At 42.6% G+C, this 15,379-nt stretch overlaps 1 protein-coding gene across 4 annotated transcripts in view; it reads right to left on the reverse strand.

Annotated features, from left to right (window-relative positions):
- LOC141108129 (phosphatidylinositol-binding clathrin assembly protein-like) overlaps positions 1–15,379 on the reverse strand; it is a 147,957-nt gene that overhangs the window by 62,861 nt on the left and 69,717 nt on the right. For all 4 annotated transcript variants that reach the window (XM_073599401.1, XM_073599400.1, XM_073599399.1 and 1 more), the window contains exon 11: positions 3,533–3,663. In XM_073599401.1, coding sequence (XP_073455502.1) covers positions 3,533–3,663 — 131 coding nt within the window. The remainder of the gene's footprint in view (positions 1–3,532; positions 3,664–15,379) is intronic.

Below are 15,379 nucleotides of genomic sequence, written 5' to 3' on the forward strand. Positions count from 1 at the left end.
GATTTTTATACACATATTTGCATTATCAGTAGGATCTTTACATAAAACATCTTTCATCTGCATCCACTGATCCTTGAAGTGCATAGTTATTAATTTGTGCAAAACACTAGTTACAGAATTAGGGCTGAAACAACTAATCGAGTAACCACTTAAGGACCAGCCTCGTTTTGGAATTTAGGTGTTTACATGTTTTAACAGTTTTTTTTGCTAGAAAATTACTTAGAAAAAAAACAATATATAATGTTTGCGGGTTCTAACACCATAGAGAATAAAATAGCGGTCATTGCAATACTTTTTTTCACACCGTATTTGCGCAGCGGTCTTACAAGCGTGCTTTTTTTTGGAAAAAATTCACTTTTTTGAATAAAAAAATAAGACAACAGTAAAGTTAGCCCAATTTTTTTATATTGTGAAAGATAATGTTACGCCGAGTAAATTGATACCCAACATGTCACGCTTCAAAATTGTGCCCGCTCGTGGAATGGCGTCAAACTTTTACCCTCTTCATAGGCGAAAAATTCTACAGGTTGCATGTTTTGCGTTACAGAGGAGGACTAGGGCTAGAATTATTGCTCTCACTCTACCGATCGCAGCGATACCTCACATGTGTGGTCTGACCACCGTTTTCATATGTGGGCGCTACTCACGTATGCGTTCGCTTCTGCACGCGAGCTCGTCGGGACGGGGCGTTAATTTTTAAAAAATTTTTATTTATTTTATATGATTTTATTTATTTTACACTGTAAACATCCCTTGTAATAAAAAAAAGCAAGACAGGCCCACTTAAATATGAGATCTGGGGTCAAAAAGACCTCAGATCTCATATTTACACTAAAATTCAATTAAAAAAAAATTAAAAAAAAAAGTCATTTAAAAAAAATAAATATGCCTTTAAGACGTATGGGTGGAAGTGACGTTTTGACGTCGCTTCCGCCCTGCAGTGTCATGGAGACGAGTGGGCGCCATCTTCCCCTCGTCTCCAGGCACAGCAAGAGGACAGACGCGATTGCCTCCACCGCTACTGACGGCTCTGGTAAGCGGCGGGGGGGGGGGCTCTCCAGCCACCGATAAAAGTGATCTTGCGGCAAATCCGCCGCAGAGACCACTTTTATCTTGTAGCCGACCGCCGCGCGAAAACGGGGATACTTACTGGGGTTATGGCAGCTAACTAGGACGTACATCAGTGTGCGGCGGTCAGCAAGTGGTGAATCGACAACTAATCGATTACTGTTTTCATAATCGATTAATCGGCCAGCCGATTAGTTGGCCTACATACAGAATGCATTATTTGTTTACATATTGGGAAATACAGTGCAGCACACATACAGCTCTGTACATCATCCATAAATGTCAGTAAATGCCTGAGAACTTGTGAATGTGTGAGGAGCAATGCCTCATGGGACATGTAGTCCTGGGCAGGAAGTGAGTGGTTCTAAAAGGCAGAAGTTTTCTTTACCTTGCTATTGGGGCACTCTATACTGTACTTCACGCACAGCAAAAAGCAGTGTAGAAACAGATCAAAAGCAAACTGCATAGGTGTGTACCGAGCCTTATGCTGACCACATGGATCAATTTTCAGATTAGAATATTCATATGAAAAATCTTTGTACATTTGCTGAATGAAATAATGTTTGAAAATTTTCACTTGCTTTTAACATTCTGTTTTAAAATGAGTGCAATATCTGAACGAAAACCACATCACATACACTGTCTGAAAATTTTTTTTGATCAAGCAGTTTTCTATTTCTAAATTTTCCTGTCACTGTGGTTGAAAACGAACGTCCATTTGACCCCACTAACGATTCGAAAATCAAATGAACGTTCTTAACCACTTCAATACAGGGCACATAGACACCTTCCTGCCCAGACCAATTTTCAGCTTTCAGTGCTGTCGCAGTTTGAATGACAATTGCGCGGTCATCCATCACTGTACCCAAACTAAATTTTTATCATTTTGTTCTCACAAATATAGCTTTCTTTTGGTGGTATTTGATCACCTCTGCGGTTTTTATTTTTTGCGAAACAGATAAAAAAAGACCGAAAATTCTGAAAAAAATAAAAGTTTTGCTTTTGTTTAAAAATTTTGTAAATAAGTAAGTTTTCTCCTTCACTGATGGGCACTGATAAGGCGGCACTGATAAGGCGGCAGCTATGAGGTGGCACCAATGAGCAGGCACTGATATGCGGCACTGGTAGGCGGCACTGGTAGGCGGCACTGATGGGCATTGATAGGCGGCACTGATGGGCACTTATGGGTGGCACTGAAAGGCTGCACAGATGGGTTCTTATGGGTGGCACTGATGGGCACTGATAGGCGGCACTGATGGGTGGCACTGATGGGCATCCCTGGTGGAACTGGCAGTGGTAGGCATGGGAGTGGGCACTGATTGGCAGCTGCCTGGGCATTGATTGGCAGCTGCCTTTGCAGAGATCAGTATTTCCCTGGGGGTCTAGGGGGCATACCTGGTGGTCCAGTGTGGCTGGTTTCCCTGGTGGTCCTGGGCGGCTTCCCTGGTGGTCCTGGGTAGGATCCGAGGGGGGGCTGTGCTGATAAACAATCAGCACAGACCCCCCCCTGTCAGGAGAGCAGCCGATCGGCTCTCCTCTACTCCGATCACCGGCTCTTCCTATTTACATCGTGATCAGCCGTGATTGGACACGGCTGATCACATTGTAAAGAGTCTCCGTCAGAGACTCTTTACCTAGATCGGTGTTACGGGGTGTCAGACAACAACAGACAACAACGATCGCCGCGATGCGCGCCCCCGGGGGCGCGCAGTGGCTCAATATCCTGAGGACGTCATATGACGTCCAGTCAGGATATTGATACCACTTTGCCGACGTCATTCTGCTATATGGCGGGCGGCAAGTGGTTAAAATTACATTTTTTTTTTTTTGAAGGAAAACATTGTTTTTGTATGGCCAGCATATAATATATTACAGTTCTGTTTGAAAATCTGCAAAACAGTCTTTAACCTTTTTTTTTCTTTAAAAAAAGATCTGAGTCTGATGATATTTACCAGATTCAACCTCTAATAGTATATACAGTATATCTCTTCTGTCTGTTATTCTCAGAGTGGATTAGAGATTTTGCTCTCTAACCATATAAAAAATATATGCCACACTTAACTGATTAATTGAAATCATGAAAAGAATCGTTAGTTGCAGCCCTAGACAGAATATTTACTTTGATTTGTTACAAACATAGATAAAATATCATGAAATTTTATGTTAGTCATAGATCTTAGAAAGCAATCAGATGTTTAAACCCAATCGTACTGCCTAAAGGGCTTTCTATAAACATACATGCTTGTATTGCAACAGCATGCGTTTATGGGCAAGCAGTAGAAAAAACAGATGACTCCGGGACCAACTTTACTTAGGGAGAAACCAGAATTGGATACAAATAACCAGCTATGCTGCTCTGGATTTCTCCAGAAAGTTAACAGCTAAAACACGTAGCACAGCCTGATGAAGACAAATCAACCAGATTGGGGTACAATGATAAAACCCATAGAAGGCAATAGCTCACCTGTTTGTCGTTGGTGCAGGTGTTGAGAACAAATCAACAGCTGTGGTATTGACACTTTTCCCAGATAAAGTGCTAGGTGAGGCTGATGTAGAAGTAGAATTTGACACAGAAATTTCTCTCAGTCGTTGCTCCTAAAAGTAAGAGAATTCATATTAATGCATAACACTGAGGTAACGTCAAGTATATTAGAGAAAGCTAGCATGACTTTCACGAAGAACAGAATATGAAGAGCGTGCTAAAAAGTGTGTTATTTTAAGTTATGAATGTTGGCAGACCTGAACAAAGTTATCAAAAAGGTTATCAAACATTTCTTCCTCCCTTTCTTGACAGAAGAAAACAAGTCCTTGTTGTGCATAATGAATATGCAGGCATTACACAGGGCAGTGCTGTCCACATTCTTAGGCAAGAAAGCCAGATTTGATTTCCTATACTAGGCAAACAGCCAGATAAACAAATGGCATACTTGTAAAAATCAATGAGACTATTATAGATTTGTTTTAAAAGGACAATCACAGTAATAGATGTTACTTTTCAGTCTAAGTAAACCATGTAAAATATTATCAACAAATCACAATTTTATCAATCTAATATTATAGGATTTGAGGATTCCACGCTATATGTTTATTATGTGTTCCCACTCAAACAGCATAGCGAACCACAATTTAAAAGAATATTCTGAATCTTTTTTAGTAATTTCTTTGGAGCAGGTTTATACATAGCATTATATAGACAGACTAAGGGGCAGTTATTTTTAAGTGTATTAAAATACAATAGACAGTGTACACATCTGGTTTAAAACTGATAATTAGATCTGCCAGCACAGTACAGACAGGATTAAAATATGGGAGACTCTCCAGCCCCATTCATAGCATTATAAGTTAGGTCCATATACATCTGGACACAGGCACAATTTTTATACTTTTGGCTCTGTATGCCACCAGAATAAAATTAAAATGAAACAATACAAATGAATTTGAAGTGCAGACTTTCATCTTTAATTCAAGGGGTTGAACATAAGTATCAAGTACAAATTTTATGAAACTGCAACCATTTTTATACACAGTCCCTCCATTTTCAGAGGCTTACATGTAATTGGACAAATGAATATAATCATAAATAAAATGTTCATTTTTAATATATTGTTGAGAATTCTTTACTGGCAATGACTGGAACTCATGGACATTACCAAAGGCTGGGTTTCCGCCTTTCTGATGCCTTGCCAAGCTCTAACTGCAGCTCTCTTCAGTGGTTCTTAGTTAGTTTTTAGTTCTTAGTTAGTTTTGCCTTCAGCAAGTAAAATGCACGATCAACTGGGTTGAGATCAGGTGACTGACTCGGCCATTGCAGAATATTCCACTTCGTTGCCTTCAAAAAGCTCCTGAGTTGCTTTTGCAGTGTGTTTTGGATCATTGTTTATCTGTACTGTGCAGAGCCGTCCAATCAACTTTGCTGCATTTGGCTGAATCTGGGCTGACAGTATATCTCTAAACACTGCAGAATTTATCCGACTGCTTCTGTCTTCTGTCACATCATCAATAAACACCAATGACCCAGTGCCACTGGAAGCCATGCATGCCATCATTCTGCCTCCACCATAATTTAGAGATGATGCTGTGTGCTTTGGATCATGAGCTGTTCCAAGCCTACTCCACACTTTTCTTCCCGTCATTCTGGTACAGAAGTTGTAAACCGTCGTGTTTTTTGCCTTAATGCATCCCAAAAACCTGGCAGTGACCGGCCCCCAGCCCCCCGTTTTACTTACCTGAACCCTCAAACTCAAATGCGCCGTCTCTCGGCTAGGGGGTTCTCAGCTGTTGATTGGATAGATTGATAGCATCGCAGCCATTGGCTCCTGCTTCTGTCAATCAAAACCAATTACGTGGCCACCGGGGGGGCAGGGCCGAGTCCTGCATTCGGTGTCTATGGACGCCGAATGCTGGACTCGGGAGCGCTCCCCGCAAGGTAACCCCCCGGGAGAGCGCTTTTCCCAGGGGGAAATCTAATGCTGAGAGAGCTGCCGTGGGATCCCAGAAGACGAGGCTCGGGGCCACTCTGTGCAAAACGAGCTGCACAGTGGAGGTAAGTATGATAGGTTTGTTATTTAAAAAAAAAAAAAATGTAACTTTAGTGTCACTTTAAGCTGGATACACACTATACAACTTTTGTTGTTTGATTTCCTTTATACTTACCAAAACCATGTAGTGCAAGGGCCTGCCTGACTGCATATAAATTGAAACTGGTAAGGCTTGACCTATTATATGGTTTTGATAAATCTAAAGGAAAAATCTAAAGAAATCTTTTTTATAGTGTGTATGGCCCCTTTCATTCGTCCAAAGAATGCTTTTCCAGAACTTGTCTGGCTTTTTTTGACAAAGTCTAATCTGGCTTTTATATTCTTCAGGTTTATGAATGGTTTGCAACTTGTGGTGAACCCTCTGTTATTTGCTCTTGTGAAGTCTTATCTTGATTGTAGACTTTGACAGTGATACGCCCACCTCCCTGGAGAGTGTCGTTCACTTGTCTGGATGGTGTGAATGGGTTTTTCGTTACCATAGAGTGGATCCTGCGATCATCCACCACTGTTGTCTTCCATGGATGTCCAGACCTTTTTTAATGTTGCTGAGCTCAACAGTGCGTACTTCTTTCCTCAGAATGTACCAAACTGTTGATTTGGCCACTACTAATGTTGCTGATATCTTTCGGATGGATTTGTTTTGGTTTTTAAAGCCTTACAATGGCCTGTTTCACTTGCATGGACAGCTCCTTTGAACACATGATGTAGGTTCACAGCAATAGATTGCAAATGCAAATACCACACTTAGAATCAACCCCAGACATTTTACCTGCTTAACTGATGAAGAAATAACGAAGGAGTAGCCCACACCTGGCCATGAAACAGCTTTTGATTCATTTGTCCAATTACTTTTGGTCTCTTGAAAAAGGGGGGGTTGACTATTCTTAAGAGCTGCAATTCCTAAACCCTTCCTTAGATTTTGATGTACATGCCCTCAAATTAAACCTGAGAGTGTGCCCATATCCATTATAGAACTATAGCTTAAATATGTTTTGGTAAATACCTGAAAAAACTAAAATTGTGCCTGTGTCCAAATATATATGGTTCCAACTGTACAGAAGGGAAAAACTAGGCAGGATTTTATGCAAGCTAAAAAAAGGTAAGCAGCAATTTAAAATTGTGTTTTAAGTTATGCGAATTGGAACATGTGAAAAACGTAGGCGTTATCCCAATTTGGCTGCAAATGTAGAAACGCAATTTAACCACATGCCGACCAACCGCAGCAGTTATACTGCGGCAGAATGGCACAGCTGGGCGAAACGACATTATGCAACGTCTCTTCGCACTGTGACCACTAGGGGCGCGCGCGTGCCCACGGAGCCGATGCGAGTGCCCGGCGGTCGTGATCACCGCCGGGCTCCCGCGATCGCTCGTGGCACACCGAGAACCGCGATCTGTGTGTGTAAACACACAGTTTCCGGTTCTCTGAGGGGAGAAGTGACTGATCGTCTGCTCATACAAAGTATGAACAGCGATCTGTCATATCCCCTACACAGTCCCTTCCCCCTATCAGTTATAACACACACTAGAGAACACAATTAACCCCTTTATCGCCCCCTAGTGTTAACCCCTTCCCTGCCAGTGACATTTTTGCAGTAAACAATGCATTTTTATAGCACTGATCGCTGTAGAAATGCCAATGGTCCCAAAAATGTGTCAAAATTGTCCAATGTGTCCGCCATAATGTCGCAGTCCCAATAAAAATCGCAGCTCGCCGCAATTACTAGTAAAAAATAAATTAATAATAAAAATGCCATTAAACTATCCCCTATTTTGTAGAGGCTATAACTTTTGCGCAAACCAATCAATATATGCTTAGTGCTATTTTTTTTAACAAAAATATGTAGAAGAATACATATCGGCCTAAACTAAGGATAAAAAAAATTTTATATATATTTTTGGGGGATATTTACTATAGCAAAAAGTAAAAAATATAGCGTTTTTTTCAAAATTGTCACTCTTTTTGTTTATAGCACAAAAAATAAAAACCGCAGAGGTGATTAAATACCACCAAAATAAAGCTATAGTCAATTTTGTTTGGTGCAACATTGCACGACCGCGCAATTGTCAGTTAAAGCGACGCAGTGCCGAATCGCTAAAAGTGCTCTGGTCAGGAAGGAGGTAAAATCTTCCGGGGCTGAAGCCGTTAAACATCACCTCAACAATTTACACAGTCAAGTCTATTTTTATCCTGTCCGTCATTTACTACGTACAGTTAAAAGAGCCCTCAGGGGGGGCGTGGCTTGGCCATGAGACGGTGAGGACGCTTCTCATGTGAGCTCCGGCACCTTCTTCATTAGCCTTTAACAGCACTTTTTAGCACTTCCACACGGATGGCAAGTATGGGGAAGAGAGCGGGCAAGGCTCAGCCTAAAAAGGGGACCCCCAAAAACACTATTAAGCGGTTCCTCGCTACGGAATCGGAGGACCCCGCTGAAGCAGATGGATTAGGCCGCTCGCCATGTGGATCGGGGGTAAGCTCTGCCTCTCGTCACAGGCTGGACTCCAAGCGCCGCTCTCCAGTATCCTCAGGAGGCTCCGACGATGAGGGAAGCCCGATCAGACACACGGGAGTGGCGGAGCTAATGAGCGGACTCCACACGAAGTCTGACCTAGTCTCTATGCTACATGGTCTGGAGAGGGTGATCAAAAAAGAGTTATCAGGTGTGAGAGCGGATCTAGCTCAGGTACTAGAACGTGTGGAGGAGACTGAACAGCGCCTCGATAGACACGCAGCAGCCATTAGGGATCTACAAACCTCCACCCGCAACCTCAATCTGGCGCACAGCATGGCTTTATACAAGATCGAGGATCAAGAAAATCGCAACAGGAGAAACAACATTCGCATTAGGAGGTTACCGGAGGCAACAAGGGACGATGACCTAACAGCCTCGGTACGAGGAATCTTCAACAGCCTCCTGGGAAACCCTGCAGACCACCCCTTGAAGCTAGACAGGGTCCACAGAGCACTCCGTCCTCGCAACATGGCCTCTGATACCCCTAGAGATATCATCTGCAGAGTGCATTATTTTGCGGAAAAAGAACTCATAATGCGCAAAGCAAGAGAAGCAGCTACACTGGAATTTGACGGAGTTACCCTGTCCTTCTTTCCTGATCTTGCCAGGGAAACGTTGGAAAGACGTAGAGCACTCAAACCCCTCACAGAAAAATTGAGAGTAGCATCAATTATTTACCGATGGGGGTTCCCGGCCGCCCTTATAGCACACAGGGATGGTAAAACTGCTATCCTCCGGTTCCCAGAAGATATGGATGCATTCTGTATGGATCTTATTATAGACCCTCCAGAACTTCCCGGATGGCAAGACACCATTCCCGCACTCCCTGCATCTTCGGAAGTTAAGTGGCTGAAAGTTTCCAGAAACCGACAATCAACCACATCGGGTGCTTCTCCTCAAGTGGGCTGAACACGCTAATATGCAAATCACTGCTCAGCCTAATGGTCGGTAATTTTGACAAATTCCCTTGAGTTTCGAAAACCGGATGCCCATTTTTTGTTTCTGTTTTTCTCTTTTTAGTTTTTTGGGCTTATCCGCGGATTATTTTTTATTTTTATTTTCATAGACTGGTTAAATATGAAAGAGATCTTTCAAGCAAGCTGTTCGATCTCTGCACCCAGTCTGGAAACTATTTCAGGTCTATAGTTAAAGTTATGGTTCACACTGTTAAACTTATATGCTGTTTCATGCGTCGGCGCCAGATCGCGCAGATGACGTATGTCGAGTTTTGGCATGCGTGGTCTGGGTCCTGCGTTTACTCCGCTCCCCAGTGCGGGGGGGGGGGGGGGGGGGGGGGTGGCGATCCCGGTGTTCCACAGCGTCTCCCCCTTCAAGGGGTGGACGCTCTGGGTGGCCAGGCTTCTCGTCATCCCGCATGTGGCACCGCAAGGCTTTGCGTGCACAAAAGAAATGTGTACATAGATGTTCTTGTATTTTTTCTCTTGATTTCTCTCTTCCTTTTCTCTCCCTTTTCTATTGCTATTCCTCCCTTTCTTACCAGCCTGGCAGAATAAGAGTAGAGGTTGAGTATCCTAAAAGTATCCAATGGCCACGATTAAGTTAATTTCCCTTAACGTACGCGGACTATATGCCCCTGGCAAAAGGCATTCACTATATAGAGAACTTAATCGCTTACATGGAGACATTGTATTCCTCCAGGAAACCCATCTCACGCACACAACCTCAGTTAAGCTTTATGCTCACTATTATCCAACATGGTACTATAGCCTCTCTGATGTCACAAAAGCAAAAGGAGTGGCCATTGAATTCCGGACGGGATCCTCTTATTTTGGAGGATACTCTTGCAGATCCACTAGGTAGATATTTGTTCTTGAAGGGCAGTCTGGGCAACTTACCATGTACTTTAGCCACGGTTTACGCCCCTAATCAGGGACAAGCCAGCTTCTTGGCTTCCACTTTAACGAAACTAAGGGATTTTTCACACGGATGCATTATAGTAGCAGGAGATTTTAACACTCCCTTGGAACCCTCCCTAGACACCTCCCAAGGTAGATCTAGTATTCCTCATAAACGTCTTACATTTTTACGAAAACAACTGCATGAATCACAACTTATAGATGTGTGGAGGATAATGCATCCGTGTGAAAAAGACTATACGCACTACTCGCACCTTCACAATTCTCATTCGAGAATAGATTATTTTTTTATAAACCATTACCATTTGGAGTCGGTCACTAGCTCTCACATTGAAACTGCAACGATATCTGATCATGCCCCAATTAGTATGCAACTACATATTCGGTCTCTACCAAATAAAACTGCAAATTGGAGGTTGAATGATTCACTCATCTCTGAAGAGGTGGATAGGGTAGAAGTGGAGAGAGGCCTATCTGAATATTTCCGAGAGAACACATCCCCAGATACGTCCCTAGGAGTTCTTTGGGAGGCCCATAAAGCCTACATTAGGGGAAAGCTGATTGAATTAGGCTCTAGGAAAAAAAAAAGAAAGAACAAAGAACACATACACAATTTCAACTTATTAAAGATATAAGTGCCCTCAAGAAAAATCATAAACTCTCTAATTCCCCACAGATTCTACACTCTCTCACACAGAAAAGAGAAGAATTGAAAGCACTATTCCACACAGAAAATACAGCCAGATTGCGTATAATATCACAACACTTCTACGAATGGGGTAACAAACCTAGTTGCTTGCTAGCCCGCTCACTAAAACAAAAGAAATCAGCTTCCTATATATCTAAAATAAAAACACCAGCAGATGTCTTCTTACACAAAACGTGCAAAATCACGAAAGAATTTCGCTCCTTTTATCAACTTTATAATGTTGGCAAAGGTGTAACAGAAGGCACATCCAGAGATACACTTATCAAAAACTACCTCACACAGGCCAATTTACCCAAACTTCCCGCTCAGGTGTTTGAGGCTCTGGAGGGGGGGGTTCCTCTGCAGAGCTTGAGAAAGCATTGAAATCTATGGCTAATGTAATGGTAAAGCTCCAGGCCCTGACGGCTTCACAGTCGCATACTACCGTGCATTTTCAGGGATTTTGCTCCCACATCTAACATCGTATGCTGATTCGATCTCCGCTGGGGGGGTAGGGGGGCCTTCCGTCCGGAGACTCTCCACGCCCATATTACAGTTCTCCCCAAACCAGGGAAGGACCCGAGCCTTTGCGGTAGCTATCGGCCAATTTCCCTGTTGAACTTAGATGCTAAAATATATGCAAAAGCCATTGCAATCCGTCTGTTACCCCTACTCCCTCAATGGGTCACTAAGGATCAAACGGGATTTATCCCAGGTAGGGAGGCGAGGGATAACTCCCTTAGAACACTATCCCTGATTTCCTATGCGCGACGGAACTCCCAGCCCACCCTCCTCTTATCTACGGATGCTGAAAAAGCGTTTGATAGGGTGGACTGGGAGTTCTTGATGACAAAGCTATCGCACTTGGGATTGGGACCACACATGTTAGCCAGAATTTCAGCATTATACCAGTCTCCCTCTGCTCAACTGCGAATTAATGGTACATCGAGTGAATCCTTCTCCCTCTATAATGGCACCCGTCAGGGCTGTCCTCTCTCGCCGATACTATCCGCCCTTTCCGTAGCAACGATTCGCCACGACCCCAACATCCATGGCATAAAAATAGGCTCAACGGAGCATAAATATGCAGCATACGCAGACGATATTTTATTTTATGTTCAACAACCCCTTTAACAAATTCGGAACCTTAGCTAACTTTAAAATTAACATATCCAAGTCGGAAATCTTAAATGTGTCTATCCCTCATAACATGGCTGCAACGCTAAAACAATCCTTTCCTTTTAGCTGGCAGCCCCATTCACTAAAATACCTAGGAATACAACTGACATCTAACCCATCCTCGCTTTTCCACAGAAATTACATACCACTATTGAATTCTACAAAATCAGACCTGCAAAGGTGGACCCAACTAGCTCATACATGGCTAGGTCGAATTAGCATAGTGAAGATGAACATGTTGCCCAGGCTGCTCTTTATGTTCCAGATGATACCGTATAAAATTCCACCTGTTTTTTTTAGACTAGTACAATCTATGATCTGTAAGTATGTTTGGAACCGCAGACGGCCCAGACTCGCTTATAAATTTCTCATCGAGCATAAGCGTGAGGGAGGTTTAGCGATTCCGGACTTTAAGAGCTATTACCTCGCAATTATATTAAACCGGATATCAGACTGGAAATACCATAGGAACTCCAAACTATGGGTGCAATTGGAAATTGAATTAAGTGGCACAATACCGTTCTCTTTAATCTGGGTACCAAACAGATTTCATAAGCTAGCAAGTACAACCTCGCCACTCACAAAATCAACCCTAGCAGCATGGGACTCGCTGGGTAAATCACAAAATTGGCGCTACAATTCCCCACTCATGCCACTTTCTGGTGATGATTATTTTCCCCCAGGAAATATGGATTCGAGGTTTAGCAGCTGGATATCGGAATCTCCGCTTTTATTACATCAAGTGATCACAGATGCAGGAATCCTCCCCATTACCCGCCTGATAACAACGACCCCAATTTCATTCATGGACTATTGGAAATATCACCAATTATCACAATTTGTCAAATCCCTCCCGCTGCCTTTACGATCTGAAACAGAGCTGAATCCAATAGAGTGCTTGCTAGCGGGGGACCAACCACCAGAGAAACCCATCTCATTCTTTTATCAAGCTCTACTGTCTTTATCCCCATCAATACAACTGCCTTTTCTCCACAAATGGGAACAAGAATGTCAAAGTCCATTAACGGACATTCAACGCACCACCATACTGCAGCTTTCTCATATTTCCTCAATATCCTCAAAAGCAGCTGAAGCAAATTATAAACTTTTGACAAGATGGCATTATACTCCTGCAGTGCTCCATAGAACTTTCCCAACCAAATCAGATCTTTGTTGGAGAGGTTGTGAGGAAAGAGGGACTCATGCCCATATCTGGTGGGGGTGCCCCCTAATCAAACCATATTGGTCCAACATTTTGCTCTGGATTAAAAAAATTCAGGGGAGTGAAGTTGTCAATGATCCGTGGGTAATACTATTTCATTGCACAATTGAACCAACGGGAGCATATAAAAAAATCTATTACACCCCATCTCCTAAACGCGGCTAAAATGCTTATACCAAAATATTGGAAACTACAAACTATCCCCACGTTGCGCCAATGGCTAAACGAGGTTGATCGTATCTACCACATGGTAAGCAGCACGCTCACATTACAAAATAAATCTGAATTGGCTAATAAAATATGGTCCTGTTGGTTCGCATTTAAGTTCTCAGCAGAGTATGCAGAAACAATGTCTCAATAGAGAAAGTAGTTAAAAATACCTGGAATTATAGAAGGAATTCTGCTAAGGCTGGAAGATACCCTTTTTGTCCCCCCCCCCCTTCTCCCCCTACGTTCATTTTCTCTTCTACCCCACCCCCCCCCCCCCTTTTTCTGCTTTTCTTTTCACTGTCCACTTTACTTTGAGTACAGTATGTGGTAAGAAATGTTTCCTAAATGGAATAGGTATTATGGATGCCTTGTACTAATATAAGATATGATGGTACCCCAATATTGGAGAGTACACAGAAGTTAGAAGTAATGATCGGCCTTATATTACGGTTTTCTAAAAAGAAATTCAAAAACATATGTATGTTGGGTTATGTCATAAGTAGGAAAACATTTTCATGGTATTTGTTTAATGGGGTTTATGTACCTTACCCCCATATTTGTATTTCAATACTGTACAATGTTCGAATAATATTCAATAAAAACTTATTGAACAAAAAAAAAAAAAAGAGCCCTCAGGGCTCTTCAAAACTTTACCATTCTGCTATCATTTAGCTGAAACTTCCTGTGCCTTCTATCTGTGCTGCAGTCTTATAATTAACCACTTCGGGACCAGCTCACGATGATATACGTTGGCACTTTGAAGAGGTATATCGTTGTTATGGCAGCAGCTAGCTGCCATAACCCCGGGATCCTCTTCTTCAGTAAGGCTCGGTTCACACTAGGGGCGGCACGACTTGCAGGTCGCCTCACCGAGGCGACCTGCACACGACAGGGGCGGCGACTTGCAAAACGACTTCTATATAGAAGTCTATGCAAGTCGACTCAAGTCGCCCCAAAAGAAGTACAGGAACCTTTTTCTAAGTTGGAGCGACTTGCGTCTAGGTCGCCTGACAAGTCGCTCCCGTGTGAACCGGCACTTAACGGTCCAGTTTTAGATAAAAGTGGCGGTTTCAACACGAGATCACTTTTATCGGCAGAGGTCCCCCCTCCCGCCACTCTCCAGTGCCCTCCACCGCTTACTGGAACAGTCGGTAGCGGCGGAGGCAATGGGATCCTTCTCCCTGTTAGATATGGAGATGGGGGAGGGGAAGATGGCTCCCACCGATCCCCATACCATTGAAGGGCGGAAGCGACGTCAAAAGAACAGTGTAAAAAAAAAAAAAAAAAAAAAAAAAGGAAAATTATAAAAATAAAAAAATAAATTTTTTTTGTTAAACGCGCCCCATCCCGCCGAGCTTGCGTGCAGATCGCATACGTGAGTAGCGCCCACATATGAATATGGTGCTCAAACCATACGTGAGATATCACTGCGATTGTTCGACCGAGAGCAATAATTCCAGCCCTAGACCTCCTCTAACTCAAAACATGCAGCCTGTAGAATTTTGTTAAACGACGCCTATGGAGATTTTTTGGGTAAAAGTTTGTCGCCATTCCACGAGCGGGCGTAATTTTGAAGTGTGACATGGACATGTTGGTTATCAATTTACTCGGTGTAACATTATCTTTCACAATATAAAAAAAATTGGGCTAATTTTACTGTTGTCTTATTTTTTTAATGCAAAAAATTGTATTTTAAAAAAAAAAAAGTGCGCTTGTAAGACTGTTCCGCAAATACAGTGTGACAGAAAGCACTGAAATTACCTCCATTTCATTCTCTAGGGTGTTAGAAGTAGGCATGAGGAAGGTGTTAGGGCAGGCATGTCCAAAGTCCAGCCTGCGTTCCAGTTTGATGTGGCCCCCACTTGGAATTTGCAATATATATATATATATATATATATATATATATATATATATATATACACACACACACACACACACACACACACACACACACAGGAGCGTGTTATGTTTTTTATGCTATTAATATATCTATCTTCTTTAGCCTGAAAAATCCCGAGCGCTGCGCCACTCATTGTTAGTATGAGCTGGGGCTTGTGGCTGGGCGTGTTCAGAAGTTGATG

Source organism: Aquarana catesbeiana, linkage group LG09 (assembly GCF_042186555.1).
Source record: "Aquarana catesbeiana isolate 2022-GZ linkage group LG09, ASM4218655v1, whole genome shotgun sequence".
Taxonomy (NCBI): Eukaryota; Metazoa; Chordata; class Amphibia; order Anura; family Ranidae; genus Aquarana; species Aquarana catesbeiana.